Raw genomic sequence first — 17,970 nt, forward strand, 5'->3', positions numbered from 1 at the left:
CAGTCTTACACAATTCACAGCGCTTACCATAGCACATACCCTCCCCACACAATGGAATACTATGCAGCCATCAAAAAAAAAAAGAAAAACGAAATCTTGCCATTTGCAATGATGTGGATGGAACTAGAGGGTATTATGCTAAGCGAAATAAGTCACTCAGAAAGACATGTATCATATGATCTCATATTATTCTTTTTTACTTAATCTTTTCCCCTATTTATGATATTTAGGTCTTTATTTTCTCCTTATTAGCTTTCCTTATAATTTACCTTTGATTCCTCTTTCTCGTCCTTAGCTCTACTAAAAGTATACTAAAGGTCACCAGTAATTTTTTTTCTTTAAGATTTTATTTTAGAGCGAGAGTGGGAGGGGGATTAGGGGGCAGAGGGAGAGAGACTATCAAGCAGGCTCTTCACTGAGCATGGAGCCCAATGTGGGGCTCGATCTCATGACCCTGAGATTATGACTTGAGTGGAAATAAGAGTTGGAAGCTTAACCGACTGAGCCACCCGGGTGCCTTGTAAAGGTCACCAGTAATTTCTTAACCAATAAACCTAATGCCTTTTTTGCATGGTCCTCATATCCTTGACATATATTTAATGAAGATGAAACTGATGATCACCACCCCCTTACTTCTTGAAATTATATTCTATTATACCATATTATTTCTTTTTATTTTATTCATATTATTTCTTATTATTTCATATACCATATTATTTCTCTATCTTTTATTTTCCCCCCTCATATATTACCTTACCTTTACTCCCTTCAATCATGTGAGTATGGTTTAAGCCCCAGCACCTACCATTCTTCTCTGAAGTGTACCTACTTACTATCTCACTTTCACCTCTATTTGAATGACTCCCAGATGTGTGTCTTTATTCCTGACCACTTTCCCATATTTCAGTGTCTTTCCTAGCTGGCCAATAGACATTTCCATTTTGTATATACATAGTATTACTAGCACCTTAACATATCTAAAACTAAACTCTTGATATTTCCCTGACTTTTACTTCCCAGTTTTTGGATTTTGATTACACCATCCTTCTAGTCCACTAACCATGAAACCTAAGTCTTTTTTGCTTCTTTCCCTCCAAATTCACTCATCAAATATTATAGATTCTTCTCTGGTTCTACTTTTTCTCTTCCAGTTTGACTTATAGAGTAGTACCAGAATTGGCCAAGGCATAATTATAGTCACCTCATTTCCATGTTTCAAAACCTGCCAGTCTGTACACATCACCTATAGGATAAAATGTAAACTTTCAAGACCCTAGTGAAGGGGTTTAGATCTATTAATGTAATTCAGCCTCAACCTACCTTAATCATACTCTTCTGCATTCCACTACATTGTCCTCTGGATATATCCTATGCTTTCTTTTTAAATATTTTATTTTTTAGACAGTGTGTGTGCGCACGTGGGTGGAGGGGCAGAGGGAGAGGGGGAGAGAAAATCCTCAAGCAGACTCCCCGCCGAGCACAGAGCACCATGCGGAGCTTGATCCCAGGACCCCAAGATCATGCCCTGAACTGAAACCAAGAGTCAGATGCTTAACTGACTGAGCCACCCAGGCGCCCTGATATCCTGTGCTTTCATACCCTTATTTTTGTTTTAGGTGACCTCCTCCCTTTTAACACCTGGCTAACTCTTACCCATCTTAAGAATTCAGCTCAAGTATCACCTTGAAGCATTACGTAGCCCCTTTAGGCAGAGTGAGTTTCTCCCTTCCTTTTTTTCTATGGAACCTTTATACATTTATCATAGTAAATCACATTGTATTGTAATTTTGTTAATGCACCTATCCCGTGTCTCAGAGCCTTCCCCACATACTCATTACCACCACCACCATGCATATTCAACTAGAAGTTCATTGAGAACAGAAACGATTCCCTATTCCTTTTACCCACAAGAGCCGTGGAGTACATTGGAGACACTGTTGAATCTGTGTCTTTTCTTTCTTTATGACATATCGGTGCTTAGAATAATCTTGCAAAAGCACCATTTAAGACACTGAGAGTATGGCTGGCACCAACCACCTTTTTTTGCTTCTCTTTAAGAATGACTACATACATATCTGTTGGCCAGGCCAAACTGATTTGCTCACTATCCTCTGAACACAAGATGTTCTTTTTAGCATCTTGCTTTTCAAAGTTCTACCCATTCTTCAACACCCAGTTTAGGTTCTGCCTCATTTATAAAGCTTTTCTGGCCATTTTAGCCAGAAATATTTTTCCCCTCTTCTCCAGACTTATATAGCAATCCTTTACATGTCCTACATACATACATAACTCCTAACTCTTTATATGCCAAACTTCATAAGTTGATGAGAGATGGTAATATTTATATGGGACAGTGGAATAGACTGGAAGGAATTTAGATCTCTGGTGAAAGCTCCTTATGACTGCTTAAAAGTACAAAATGAAACAATTTCTTATACTGGCTCTAATGTCCTATGAAATAAGAAATGGAAAATTTTCTCAGAATTCACTATACATATGGCAGCGTGGTACAGTGAAAAAAGCCAATATTTTGGAGTTGAGGCCTAGGTTGCATCTGCGCCTCTCCATGAGGCTTTGGGCAGGTTACTTAAGCTTCTTGGGCTTTTGTCTACTTATTTATTTAAGATGGAAATAATTATGCTTGCAGAGTTTATGAAGATCAGAGACAAAGTGTATGTATGGTATGAATATATGCTTGATTGCTTTCATTGTGGTGTATTTCCCTTCAGTTTTACCCTTTGGTAATGTGTCGTGATTGTGGTTATATCTTTGTGATGAATCGGGATACTTTAACTTCCATTCCACTTGGGTGAACAGACATATAAAGGGATTTTTAGTCTTCTTGATGGTATAGTTCCTGTTCCAGAATACATGGAGTGTGATACTTTTAATCCTGAGACAAAGCAAGCAGTGTGTAGTTCTTTCCATTGTTAAATGGAGCCTTTCTTGCATTAACCAGAGTATGGGTCTCTAAAGCATGTTCTGAATTAAGGAGTGCTTGTTCTCTTTACTTAAAACAGTCCTTCAAATACATTGTTAAGGCACCATATATAATACAACAGCAGCAATTTAAAGCTTGTTTCATTGTTCTCTCCTACCTCCTGGAATTCTTCTATTCTGCTGCACCAGTTTTCATCAAAGTGATCTCTAAGGCAAGAGTCTATGATTTCTCACATCTTTCTAATAATCCAAGATAAATACCTGTAATTTGAGTCTATAAAGATAGACTTTACTGTCAGTTGTTTTATTAGATAGCCATACCTATCTTGCTTAGTAAATTTATGTGCTATTGAGAAATTATTTTATTGATAATTAAAGTTTACTCCCTTTTTCCCACATACTTTTAAAAAATAATCATATAAATAGTGGATGACTCAACAATGAGCCCTATGAAGTGAGGTTATCTTTGTCATCCATCCTTTACTAACTGGTTTATAATATCTATAAACTATATAATAGCTTTATCCTAAAACCTTCTCCAACCATGTTGGTCTTCTCATTGTCCATGACCATGTGCTCATTTCTGTCTCTAAGCTTGTTTATACGGTTTTTCTTACTCAGAATACCCTTTTCATTCCCAATTCAGCTTGAAGTCTCATTCTTTTCATGAAACCATCTCAGCTCTTTCATCCTGTGTTTCTTACTGTCATCATCACTTTTCTGTATTATGGTCTGACATCTTTTCTTGGCACTTTATGTATTCCTTGTAGCATCAAATAATGAATGTACTTAGTGGATACCCAAGTTGATTTAAGAGGAGATCTTGAATAATCTTAGGTTTAAGGCAAACTAGCCATGTATTCCTTAAACAGTATAAAGTTTACTGTTAGGAAAGATCTGTCACTGGAAAATTACAATTTTAAAATCATGTAGAATAAAATGATCTTTTATAAAGAATGGCATGATATATGTACAGACTTAATGATATTACCAATACCATTAAGGCTATACATTTATGTTATGGAATAAGTAATATTCTTTAGATTCATCTAGTTCTTTTTTTCTTGTCTTCCTAATAATAGTGATTTGTTCTTTAACTTCTGAGGCAGTTGTGATAATTCCCAGATTTCTCTTTATAAAGTAATGGGCCCCTTCTTGGCAGGTCGGAAGGTGTGGAAGTAAACAATGTGTGTATCAGCGAGCAGGAGACATTTAGAGAAGCTAGTGGAGGGGTGCCCGGGTGGCTCATTCAGTTAAGTGTCTGCCTTCGGCTTGGGTCATGATCTTGGGGTCTTGGGATCAGGCTCTGCGTCGGGCTCCCTGCTCGCCGGGGAGTTTGCTTGTCTCTCTCCCTCTCGCCCTCCCCCCCAATACGTGCTTGCTTTCTCTCTCTCTCTCATAAATGGATAAAATCTTTAAAAAGAAAAGAAAAGCTAGTGGAAAGAAAAGACAGTGGAAGAAAATGAATTGAGAGGACTTGGATGAATATCTTTTTTTTTTTAAGATTTTATTTATTTGTTAGAGCGTGGGCAAGAGAGAGTGAGCGAGAGAGTGAGCAAGGGTACAAGCAGGGGGAGCTGCAGGTAGAGGGAGAAGCAGGCTCCCCGCTGAGCAAGGAGCCTCATGTGGGACTCAATCCCAGGGCACTGGGATCATGACCTGAGCCGAAGGCAGACACTTAACTGACTGAGCCACCCAGGCGTCCCTTGGATGAATATCTTAAGCAATGGTGGTGGCCTACTGAAAAATTTGGGGGGGCATGATTAAGAATCCAGGACTTTTTCCACTGAATACAAGGGTGCCAAGCAGGATTGCTTTATGTGCTAATTTAGGTAACAAAGTATATCCATAAAATCTAGGCATTGATATAAAGTTGACACCATCTTTATCAGTGCCATTATTGCCAGTGTTCATTTGGTATATATATTCCAGGCAATTGGAGAGGTGCAGAGGGAGAGAGAGAGAAACTTAAGCAGGCTCCACACCCAGCGCAGAGCCCTCCCCCCCCCACCCCCCAGCCAATAGGGGCTTGATCTCATAACCCTGAGATCATGAGGTGAGCTGAAATGAAGAGTCAGAAGCTTACCTGACTGAGCCACTCAGGCGCCCCCACCAGGCAATTCTTAAGCAGTTTCATGATCACTTGTTTAATCCTTTACAATAAGGGTTCTGAACATTAAACCTTTTTTATGCGAGAACTCCTTTGGCAGACTGCTAAGCCTGTGGGTTCCTGCTCAGAATGTTTTGAAAGAATGAAACAAAATATATAGGATCAGAAATGAAACCAATTATGTTGAACTATAGCAAATAAACATATTAAATATCTGACATGGTAATATGAGCTTTAACAGCTTTAAAATATAAGCTGTGTTGGTTGGTCTGAGAACTAAATTCAAATTAGCAATGAGCTAAATGTTATTTTGGGATAGGCACATCTAGCGGTAAAGTAATATGAAAATTTCTGGTCACTATACTAAGTTCTAATTGCTGTACTGCTAGTATTACTATGGTTTGCTTACATTCATTATTGGAAGAAATTAAATTTTATTTAGAGGTTAGCAAAAATAAGATATAATTTCTTTCCGCATCCAAATTTGCCAAACTCTCTAAGTTTCCATGGACCCCAGATTAAGAACCCTTGCTTTACAATACAAGAAATTCTGTCATTACACCTATAGTAAGTGGTGAGCAGGGATTTGAACTCTGGCAGTCTGGCTCCAAAGTCCAGGTTCTTTACCCATTTAGAACATCCTGAAATCACATAGTCTTTTCCTCAAATTTAGCTAGCTCTTTTCCTTAGGAAAAAAAAATCTTAAGCATTTTACTTACTGTTTAAATTAAAAACAATAATTTTAAAAATTTACATTGAGTGTAACATGAAACTTTATTTCTGTATTATGGTGAGTTGAGGAGACTTACAAAGAGAATAAAGAAGGAAAAAGGAAAGAAGGATGGCTAGAGCAGATTCTCAGATTTCATGTATTGTGATCACCTGTCAGCAGGTGATCAAAAAATAAAATGTCAACAGTTCCTCAAAAAAATTAAAAATAGGGGCACCTGGGTGGCTCAGTCGTTGAGCGTCTGCCTTTGGCTCAGGTCATGATCCCAGGATCCTGGGATTGAGCCCCACATCGGGCTCCCTGCTCAGCAAGAAGCCTGCTTCTCCCTCTCCCACTCCCCCTGCTTATGTTCCTTCTCTCGTTGTGCCTCTCTCTGTCAAATAAATAAAATCTTTAAAAAAAAATAAAAAATTTTTTGATTAAAAATAGAATTACCATATATAATCCAGCAGGGCCACTTCTGGGTATATATACCTCAAAGAATTGAAAGGGTTTCAAAGAAATATTTGTATACTCATGTTCATAGCATTATTCACAGTAACTGAATATGGAAGCAACCCAAGTATTTCTTGACCAGTGAACAGATAAGCATAATGGAATATTATTCAACTTTAAAAATGAAGGATATCCGGGGTGCCTGGGTGGCTCAGATGGTTAAGCATCTGCCTTTGGCTCAGGTCATGATCCCAGGGTCCTGGGATCGAGTCCGGCATCGGGCTCCCTGCTCCTTGGGAGCCTGCTTCTCCCTCTGCCCCTCTCTCTCTCTCTCTCTCTCTGTCTCTCTCATGAATAAATAAAATCTTTAAAAAAATAAATAAAAATGAAGGATATCCTGCAGTATGCTACAACGTAGATAAACCTTGAGGACATTATGCTAAGTGAAATAAGCCAGTCACAAAACAAGTACTGGATGATTCCATTTATATGAGGTACTTAGAATAGTCAAAAATCATAAAGACACTATAATGGTGGTTGTCAGGGGCTGAGGGGAAGAGAGAATGGGGAGTTGTTTAATAGGTATAGAGTTTCAGTTTTACAAGATGAAAAGAGCTACAAGATGGGTGGTTGTGATGGTTGCACAACACTGAATTTTTTTTTTTTAAGATTTTGTTTATTTGACAGGGAGAGGGAGCACAAGTAGAGAGGGAGAGGAAGAGGGAGAAGCAGACTCCCTGCTGAGCAGGGAGCTTGATCGCAGGACCCTGAGATCATGACCTGAGCTGAAGGCAGATGCTTAACTGACTGAGCCACCCAGGCACCTCAACATAGTGAATGTATTTAATACCATTAAACTATACACTTAAAAATGGTTAAGATGGTAAATTTTAGGGCGCCTGGGTGGCTCAGTTGGTTAAGCGACTGCCTTCGGCTCAGGTCATGATCCTGGAGTCCCGGGATCGAGTCCCGCATCGGGCTCCCTGCTTGGCAGGGAGTCTGCTTCTCCCTCTGACCCTCCCCTCTCTCATGTGCTCTCTCTCTCTCTCTCATTCTCTCTCTCAAATAAATAAATAAAATCTTAAAAAAAAAGATGGTAAATTTTATATTATATGTATTTTACCACAATAAAAAAAATAGTTAAAAGTTTTTTTTTAATAAACTTTTTAAGCGTAATATCAGGTCCTACTCCCAGAGATTCTGATTATGTATGGTCTTCGGTAGGGCCTGAGAATTTGCATTTCTAGTAAGTTCTCAAATGATATTTGTGCATTACATTGAACAGATTGGAGGGTTGAAGGGAAGCAGGGAATCACTTAAAGAGAAACTTAAAAGAGTTTGGTCAGAAATTATAACCTCTTTTTGGGTGTGGACTTTGAAAAGTTTTGACTTTGTTCTTTGAAATGGGAAATAGTTATTCTCACTAGGATATTCAGAATACCTCCCATAAATTATACCATTAAAATTGTAATAACTTGAATTAAAGTAGAATTGTTATATTGACGTTAAACTGCAAATTTATGGTATCGTCAGTAAAAATTTTTGGGTTTTATCTTTCCTGTCTGTTTTGTTTTGTTTTTAAGATTTTATTTATTTGACAGAGAGGGAACACAAGCAGAGGGAGAGGGAGAAGCAGGCTTTCTGCTGAGCAGGGAGCCCAATGTGGGGCTCGATCCCAGGACTGTGGGATCATGACCTGAGCCGAAGGCAGATCCTTAACGACTGAGCCACCCAGGCGCCCCTGTTGTCTGTTTTTATCTAAGAAAAGCTTGAAAACTCAAAGTACTTGCAGTGGGAATTAGGTTTATTTAAGACTTTTCTGTTCAAGTTCTGGTCAGTAGGAAATAAAGCTGTTGACAAAAAAATACTGTGTACTTAAAAAAGCTGTTTGGAGTTTATATCATATGATTGTTCTGGGGCCGTCTCTTCTATCTAGTTTTTCACACTCTATCAAGATTGTTTGGGTTGCACATGGTGGAAAATCTGCCCCAAACTGGTTAAACTAAAAAAAACAACTATAGGTTTATGTAAGTGAACAGTGCAAAAGTATATTTAGCTTTAAGCACAGCTTGATCCATGTCTCAAAGCCATCAGTTTCTTTCAGCTTCCTCTGGATTCTTTAGGCTCCACATGGTGATTCTCCTGGCAGTAATAGCCTTACACCTTCATTTAGCTTCACGCTTTCCTGCCTTCAAGCTCAGTACCAAAGAGAAAGCCTGTGTACCAGCTTTCCCAGCAAAAATTCTGAGATTCAGTCTGATAAAACCACCTTCATGGGCCCAGTCTTCAATCACTGTAGTTTGGGGGTGGGATATGCCCTTAAACCAATCTAAGGATTACTTTTCCTGGAGCTGGGGATGGGGGAGGACTAACTGCCTAAACCACATACAGGACTGATGTTAGAGGGAAGCGTGGTTTTCCATAGAAAGCGTGGGATACTGTTTGTTCCTAAAAAAGAAGAGAAATCGTGCTGCCCATTAAACCACAAGTTTCTTCTCTGTCCTCCATTCTGAGATTTTTTTTTTTTAAAGATTTTATTATTTATTTGACAGAGAGACACAGCCAGAGAGGGAACACAAGCAGGGGGAGCAGGAGGGGGAAGCAGGCTTCCTGCGAAGCAGGGAGCCCGATGCGGGGCTCGATCCCAGGACCCTGGGATCATGACCTGAGCCAAAGGCAGACGCTTAATGACTGAGCCACCCAGGTGCCCCTCCATTCTGAGATCTTGAGAAACTGTAAACCCATCATTTTCAATCACCTCTTTCTCCCTAAAAGGAGGGAGGCGGGGGAATAGGGAATAAATAGCTGAAATAGACGGCACCAAGAAGGGAGTATGGTATGGGGCAGGAAAGAGGGAAAGCATAATTATAAGACTTTCTCAGCTGATGCTCCTGGTCAGTCTGTCAGAAGTTTTAAAAAAATGAGGAAAGAAAGGATTCATAAACATACATATTTAGTTCCCTCCTGTTTTCCAGCCCTGAAGACTAGTAATTGTCTTGTATAGGCTATTTGCCTAAAAACATTTATGTGACCATTTTTATATGCTTTAAGTTAATTTCTGATGTGCCTGGCCCTTTTATCACAGACTAATGTTCTTTACATATTAGGTAGATTAAACTCCTATATCTAGTAAGGTTGTAATTCAGTTAATAAATTCTTTAGAACTTAACATTTTCTGTACTGTCACTTTAATTTAAAAACAGTTATTTCTAACTTAAGCAAATCAAGTAGACATCTTCTTCATACAGTTTGCTTTCACCAATCTCTTTTTTTTCTCACCTGCCATTTTTCTTTTATTTTTTAAAGATTTTATTTCATTGTTAGCACCTGTGAGCCAATGGGGGGGAAGGGCAGAGGGGAGGGAGAGGGACAAGATTTGGTGTTGAGCATGGAGCGCTACACGGGGCTCTATCTCACGACCCTAAGATCATGACCTGAGCCCAAACCAAGAATGGTATGCTTAACCGAATGAGCCACCCAGGCGTCCCTCACCTGCCATTTTTCTATACCAGCAGTTCTTAAACTTCACCTCAGGATCACCTTCACAGAATTCAAGGCCCTCCTCCTCCAGAGTTTCTGATTCACTAGCTCTGGGGTGGAACTAGAGAATTTGCAAGTTACCAAATGATCCTGAAGCTGCTGGTCCAGGAAACTTTGTTTCAAGAATCTCTGTAATCACTTGTCCCTGCCTCTGATAATTTCTGTCACTCCTCCCTGAAGACTTCTTTGATCTATCCAAATTGATCCTTCAATTTCTTCTTAAAATGGATATACCTATGGTAATTTCACTGGAACCTTAAATTTCTTCTATCTACTGGATGTGGCCCTAATTAAATTATAGGATTTTCCAAATACAGTCATCCATTTATTTTGTTTGTGCAACAACATACATTCACTGGACCCAGTGAATACTCAGTAAATGTTGCTGGCAACATCTGTACTACTGTTAGAAAATTTCATTACGTATCTGTCTGTATCTAAACTATAATTTTTAGATGAAGTAATTTGGTGTTATCAGAAGTTTAATATTTGATCTCAAATGACCATCATTACATTAACTGTGTAATGACTGGAATAAAGAGAAAATGGATATGGTAAATTGGTGGATTTGAGAATATTGGTATAATTAGATTTCCTTTAATATCTCCTCTGTAAGATAATTTCAGTTAATCTGTAATGAGCATTAGCTTCAAAACCCAAATTTGTAAACTATATACTGTCACTATGAATCAAACAATAAAAGCAAGGTTATTGTATTAGCACTTATTGGGCTTAACTCCTAGTAAGTTTCCATATAAATCATATGGAAAATAATCGTTCAACTCTCTTACCTATCATAGTTGTAAAATTAGAAAAAAAATCTAAAATGTCTAAAATGCTTTAAATGTCAGTTGAGTACCTTCTGAAAAGTAAAACTATAAAAAGTGTTCAGTGGTATACTGATGCCTCACCTTTGAAATGCATCAAAAAAGAAAATGGATTGATGAATGAATATGTAGTAAAGCACATATAAAGCAAAATGGTAAGAATTACAGAATCTAGATGTTGAGAATGTGGGTAGTCACTGAACAGTTTTTCAGCTTTTTTTGAAAGTTTGAAATTTTTCATAATAAAATTTTGGGAAAAATAACCTTAACACTATCTAGAATTTATGGGGAATATAGATAGGTATACAAGTATTTGCATTGGATTGAAATATGAAATTGCCATTTATATAGGTCAAAAGCAGACAAATACAGACAATTTCATTTGGTTCAACCTAGTATTAAAGTTGTTCTGAGTAGATACATTTTTACATTTTATTTTTTTCCTGATGACTGAAATTGTCTTTATTCAGTTCACCTTAATACTGATTAATCATGCTAATCTAGACGTACTTAGCTACATACGCTCATTGTTGAAATGAAAAACTTAGAACGCATCTCGGTATTCTGCCTATGTGCTATTACCAAAATTATATATCTCATTTCCCAGAAGTATAGAAATATATTTACAAAATTACCTCAATGTGGGTCACATACATACTAACACCTCAGTTAATCAAGTCTGTTTGCTCTCTACTTGTCAATTGAAGTTTTGTGGAAAACTTCATGGATTATATATATCCCAGTCAAACCGTGGATAGTAATGATAGTTGCACAACAATATGAATGCACTTCATACTACTGAATTATACTCTTAAAAATGGTTAAAGTAGTAAATTTTATGTATATTTTCCCACAGTAAAATTTAAAAGATGCAGAGGAGGAAGGGGAACTTTTGGATAACAATAGGATAGTATGAGAGCCCAGACAGCTTGGCCGAGGTGGGTCAGAGTGCTAAAGAAACACTACCTACCTACCATTTTTACCTAAGTCATATGAAACCTGACTGAATTTGAAAGCTGAGTAAAATCACAATTTTGGATGTTGTTGCTATGAATTCAGTTAAGCTTTTTTCCCTATTCTAATTGGAAAATTTTCATTGGAATACACAAAATTTATGTTCTACAAGGACTGGAGACCTCACACATCTATAGTACCTGATTATATAGTCTTTCCCATTGAGCATAGTTAAGCTAGTTGTTTAACTAGAAGCCACTTATCTAATTAAATGAAAAGTACACAATAGGTAACAAGCCTTAATTAGCAGTTTCCAATTGTACAAACTTTAATAGGGGAGGAGTGAATGGTCTCACTGAGTTAAATTGTATTTGCCCCTAGTGGAAATTAGTGTCAAAGCTTGTGTCAATTGGGAGAAAAAATAAAGAATTGCAACCTAATCCCACAAGAACAAATTAGACTTAATGAGGTACTTTTTTTTTAAGATTTTTTTTGCGGGGGGGGGCGCCTGGGTGGCTCAGATGGTTGAGCGTCTGCCTTCGGCTCAGGTCATGATCCCGGGGTCCTGGGATTGAGTCCCGCATCGGGCTCCCTGCTAGGCGGGGAGCCTGCTTCTCCCTCTGCCTCTGCCTCTCTCTCTCTCTCTGACTCTCATGAATAAATAAATAAAACATTTTTAAAAAGATTTTTTTTTTTAGGGGTGCCTGGGTGGCTCAGTCTGTTAAGCATCTGACTCTTGATTTCATCTCAGGTCATGATCTCAGGGTTGTGGGATCAAGCCCTGTATGGGGCTCTGTGCTCAGTGGGGAGTCTGCTGGAGATTATCTTTCTCTGGGAAAGGGACGGAGAGTGAGTGTGTGTGCAGTGGGGGGGGGGGGGGAGGGAGTCCGACCCCTTTGTGCTCTTTTTTAAAACTTAATGATCTTTCTCTCTTCTCATAATCATACTTTACCAGGAAGAGAAATGTTTTTTTTTCCTCAATTGAAAATTGAATGAGACCATAGTGAAATTATTTGTGTAATACTTTAGTTTTCCAAGTTGAAGAGGTTAAGAGGTTAGTGCTGTTGAAGTGGGGAAAATACTGAATTTCACATATTCCTGTGCTTACCACTCCTCAAAGAATTATTAGGTCTTACAAAACAAAAGCAGCTTGAGGGTTGTCATTTTGTGCTCTGATTCATAAGTGAAGAATCATTAGAAAGGTGGAGGAAATTACATAAAAACAAAATTCAGAAAACACAAGATTCTGCAGAAGAAAAGAAAAAGAAGAAACTCCTCTACTGGAAATGTATTGATTGTTTTGTCTCCTCAGTATTTAAATGTAAAGTAGAGGTTCTGTGATATAAAATAGTAGGCTCATCCCTTTAAGTTAGAGCTACAATGGCAAATTAGGTTGTAATAAAGATAACATTATTTCTCTTTTAATTTACAGAAGTTGCTGGGTATGTTTTGCCACTGATGAAGATGATAGAACAGCTGAATGGGTGAGACCATGCAGGTGCAGAGGATCTACAAAATGGGTTCACCAGGCTTGTCTACAGCGCTGGGTAGATGAAAAACAAAGAGGAAACAGTACAGCCAGAGTGGCATGTCCTCAGTGCAATGCTGAATACTTAATAGTTTTTCCAAAGTTGGGTAAGCAGATCCTTAAAAACAGCAGAGATGTATGTGATGTTATTTTACATAACTCTATGATCTCAGGTTTATTTTAAAGTGACCCATCTGTTTGTTTCTTTGTAAATTTCTCTATTCTCATTCTGTTGTTTCCTCTCTAAATGTTATTTGTTTTGCTAACAGTTTACATTATCCTTAATATATCTTCAAACCCACCCATTTGTGTGTTAAATGTTTTTATTTTGGTTGAGTGGATAAAAGACTTGGACATCTGATTCAGTGGATAAAATCAAATAACAAAGCCATAATAAAACTGACCAAAAGAGCCTTATTCTCTGGAGACCATTGATGTAGGAGAAAGAAAACAACAATGTGTTCTTTCTAGTACTTATCCTTAATTCTTTATTAAGGAATAAAAGTAAGGAAGTTAAAGACTTTATGTTAATCTCATCTTCGGAATCCAATTTATGTGGTTGTTCTTCATGAAAACTGCTTTCTTCTTTCTGCAACTCGGTAGGCAAGGAATAACCAAAGATCTTTTAGAATGGGGTTAGCATTGAAAAAAGTAAAGCACACTATTTAAAGGAAGCTGTAACTAAGGCTGATATTTAGTTACCATGTTCCATTACAGCCATGTGATTGTGAACTGGTGTCTGTATTTGGTGTTTATGCCATACCAGTTGTTAAACATTTTTAATACCACCCTTGACTGTAATCAAGAGATATATGAAGGCACTTTGGGTTCTGGGAAGGTCAGACAAAGAATGACTTTCAGGGGGAGGAGAGTTCAAGGAGAAATTTGAAATAATTATTAGATATGTGTTTTCTAGGTGCTGTACATTACTGAAATAAGGCCCTCTTTTAAAAAAAAAAGGCAACATAAATGCTGATAATGAAGTGTTTTTCTAATGTGAGACAGTTAATAATAAGGGGCAACAAAATTTCCTTGGTTGTCTGTATTTCTCTAGCATAATTCATAAGGAATATGAAGGAAGAAATAATAGCTTCTTATGAAAGGAAAGTAGTAGAGAAAGTAGTGTTTCTCAAATATTTAGAATTTGTGGACCACATGATGAGTCTTCATGTACACCACAGATTTTAGGTAAAGACAAAGTAATCCAAAAGTTGACCCTTGAACAACACAGTGGTTAGGGGTACTGACCGCCCCCCACGCGGTTAAAACTTCACCCACAGCAGAACGCCTGGATGGCTCAGTCAGTTAAGTGTCCAACTCTTGATTTCCACTCAAGTCATGATCTCAGGGTCATGAAATCGAGCCCTGTGTTGGCTCTATGCTGAGCCTGGAGCCTGTTTGAGATTCTCTCCTCCCTCTGCCCCTCCCCACTCATGTGGACTCGCTCTCTCTTAAAAAATAAAAATATTAAAAATTCATCTACAGTTTTTGACCCCCCTAAAACTTAACTACTAATAGCCTTACTGCTAATATAAATGATTCACACATATTTTATATATTATATGTATGATATACTGTATTCTTACAATAAAGTAAGCTGGAGAAAAGAAAATGTTAAGAAAATCATAAGAGAGGGGTGCCCGGGTGGTTCAGTTGGTTAAGCATCTGCCTTCGGCTCAAGTCATGATCTCAAGGTCCTGGGATTGAGCCCCACATCATGCTCCCTGTTCAGCAGCGAAGTCTGCTTCTCTCTCTCCCTCTCTCCTCTGCTCCTGCTCTCTCTCTCAAATAAAATAAAGTATTTTTTAAAAATCATAAGAGAAAATACATTTATAATGTACTTATTTTATTTTTAAAAAATCCACATATAAGTAGAGCCACATAGGCCAAACCATGTTGTTCAAGAGTCAACTATAATATTAAAGCAGTATTCTAAAATAATTTAAACATCAGGAAAAGCAATTACTGCTGCATTCTTTCACCACACTGATACCTAGCTCACTAAAGTCACAGGTCTCATATTCAACTGTTTCTTTTCCTACTCTTCAATTCTTCTGATAATCCCACTTTTCAGCTATAGGTTTTTGAGAACAGCAACAAGTACAGGATGATTCTGTTAGATGTTTTAGATGTTTAAATGGATGGATACAAAAATTATTGCAAGAATTCTCACTGAAAATTCCATACATTGTTAGATGAGGCACTGAGTTGACAAATGAATGGCACTCAACAGTGAGGCTGAATATTTCATTTTGGAAGATGGTAGTGGGTAAATCTGTCCTTTTGGTTGTATTCAGTTCTAGGAAATAAATTTTTAGTCTAGTCTGGTAATATGATTTTTAGGTATACCTAATACTAAGACATTGATTTTTTTTTTTTTTTTTCCTACAGCAAGGAAAGAAAATGGGTAGACGTTGAAAAGGTCAGACTCTGTTTGGCTAAGCCATTTGTATCATGATTTGGTCTTTATATTTTATCCTTTTTTTTTTAATATTTATTTATTTTAGAGAGCGTGCATGCACTTGTAAGCAGTGGGGAGGGATAGAGGGAGAAGGAGAGAGAAAATCTTAGGCAGGCTACACACCTCCGTGGAGCCTGACGCAGGGCTCAGTCTCGCAAACCTGAGATCATGACCTGAGCCAAAATTAACAGTCAGACGATTAATCAACTGAGCCACCCAGGCATCCCTTCCATGCCGTTTTTAACACTGACTCAAGAACACAAGACTTACTGTCAAATGCCAGCTGTTGTCTGTAAATGGAGCCATGTGTGAATTAGCTTTCAGGTGCCATACCCTTTCTTGCTACACAGACGGCTAGCACTCTTGGCCCTGATCCCACTATACCTTTTCAAGTCAAGTTCAAAAATAATTGTTGGTTAAAAGAAAATCCCTTCTCTATAGCATGTTTTCACTGATGATCAGTTAAAAGTTGCGTATATTTCTTGATTTACATATTATGTAAATGCCAAGAGTTGATTCATACTCTGAACACTACTGGTTTCTTTCAGCCATAAAACAAAATATTTAAGAACATACATCTGTGATAGTAATTGTTCTTCGTTGCTGTGTACCAAACATATGATGTACTTTAGTGTCATCTGATGATAGAATTTTGCCAGCAGATTGTTCTCTCTTTTAGCATATTCATGATTAATTTTGCACTGACCATTTATACCTGTTTTTGTTAAAATAAGTTGAAGTTCCTTTGACTGCAGTTTTTAATCTTTGTTTTCGGTGACAAAATTCATAATGCAGGCTTTGATTGCAGGCTGGAGTGGTTGAAAATTATATGAATGTTTCAGTGGCTTCTTGTCCGTTTTATAACATTTCAGTCCCTGTTTAATAATATGTTACAGTACAGTGGGAACAAGGAGGTCTCCTTGTGCACACTAATCCTAATTCACTGGTCACAGCCCATTCCTAGATCACACTATTTTCACTCTGGATATTATACCGTTCATCATTTATGACATTCTGAGTTAAATGTGTTTTTATCACTTTTACTCTTCAGTGAACATTTGAGGCATTGATTCTCTTTCTTAAATTTGGGATTTAACACATGATATTAACAAAATACATGTTTAATCAATGTAAACTAACTCGATCCCAGGACCCTGGGATCATGACCTGAGCCAAAGGCAGTGTGTGTAAACAATGTAAACATGATGTGAAGGTGTGTTAGCTGAAACAAACAGTCCCTCCTTAACTGTTCTTGTAGAGTATATGTGATCCTGGAAACATAACACTTAAGAACTTATAAGAATTTTCTTGAAATTCATTATTTTACTTTTCAAATTTGGGAAATGTTTGTGATCAAAATTTTTATTACTTTTTCATCAAATTGTTTGTAGACCAGTTAATATATTGGCAGGGACTACCTTTGGTCTCCAAACAACATGTGAGAGACACTGGCTAGACAAAGGAATATAAGAGAATATGCAGAGAGGAAGAGGTGATGGTTAACATTCCAGTGGGATAATCTCTGTGTAGCAAGTATTTTAAGTTTTATATGGATTTAAACTCAGTCTGGCTGGGTAGCTGCCAAATCTGCGTCTTTTCTAGTACTTAATGGTGGTCAGAATGGAGGGGTGGTGTGTGTTAATTATTGATAGGGAATATATTATGCTCAGTTATGAAAAACTTAGCAGACTCCTCAGACTTTCATTCTTATCACTTTGTCACCCATCTTAGGGTTTGCTTTCTTCTTTCTGCTAGTGAGTTAGGCCAGTTGCATATATGCAACTACTTAAAAAGCTCAGAGTGTCCTCTGAGGGCCAGCAGCATTGGAGTCATCTGAGAGCTATTAGGAATGAAAAACTTACCCCATCCTCTTTGAATCAAAATCTGTATTTTTATGAGATCATCAGATATGTACATGTTAAATTTAAGAAGCATTGCTTTAAAACACGAAGAGAATACCAGCTGGAAAATGTTTGTCTTTTATTAAAAATAAAGCATTTCCATGAAGTTTAAGATCAGGTAGTAATCTTGGTTAGCCAAACAGAAGAATTCAAAGGAGAGTATCTCAAGGGCAGTTCTTTTTTTTTTTTTTTAAGATTTTATTTATTTATTTGACAGGGACACAAGCAGGGGCAGAGGGTGAGGGAGAAGCAGGCCCCCCACCAAGCAGGGAGCCCGCTGTGGGGCTCTGGGGCTCGATCCCAGGACCCTGGGATCATGACCTGAGCCAAAGGCAGACGCTTAACGACTGAGCCACCCAGGGACTAAGCCACCCAGGCGCCCCTCAAGGGCAGAGTTCTTGATTCCTAAGAGTAGCAGGGACTGATTCACATTAGCTTCTTTTTCCTTAATTTCTTTCAACAATATTTTGTAGTTTTCAGTGTGTAGGTCATTTACTTTGTTAAGTTTATTCCTGAGTATTTCACTTTTTTTGTGCCTTTTTTA

The 17,970-nt window shown here is 37.8% G+C and overlaps 1 protein-coding gene and 1 long non-coding RNA gene across 3 annotated transcripts in view; one reads left to right on the forward strand and one right to left on the reverse strand.

Moving 5' to 3' along the window:
• The window catches only part of MARCHF5 (membrane associated ring-CH-type finger 5), a 48,943-nt gene that overhangs the window by 5,113 nt on the left and 25,860 nt on the right, over window positions 1–17,970 (forward strand). The window contains exon 2 of the mRNA XM_027596651.2: window positions 12,969–13,171. Within this exon, the coding sequence (XP_027452452.1) occupies window positions 12,969–13,171 (203 nt within the window). The remainder of the gene's footprint in view (window positions 1–12,968; window positions 13,172–17,970) is intronic.
• The window catches only part of LOC113923657, a 52,502-nt gene continuing 48,063 nt past the window's right edge, over window positions 13,532–17,970 (reverse strand). For both annotated transcript variants that reach the window (XR_003520392.1, XR_003520393.1), the window contains exon 3: window positions 13,532–13,653. This is a non-coding gene — a long non-coding RNA (uncharacterized LOC113923657). The remainder of the gene's footprint in view (window positions 13,654–17,970) is intronic.

The sequence above is a fragment of the Zalophus californianus genome, chromosome 15 (genome assembly GCF_009762305.2).
Source record: "Zalophus californianus isolate mZalCal1 chromosome 15, mZalCal1.pri.v2, whole genome shotgun sequence".
Classification (NCBI taxonomy): domain Eukaryota; kingdom Metazoa; phylum Chordata; class Mammalia; order Carnivora; family Otariidae; genus Zalophus; species Zalophus californianus.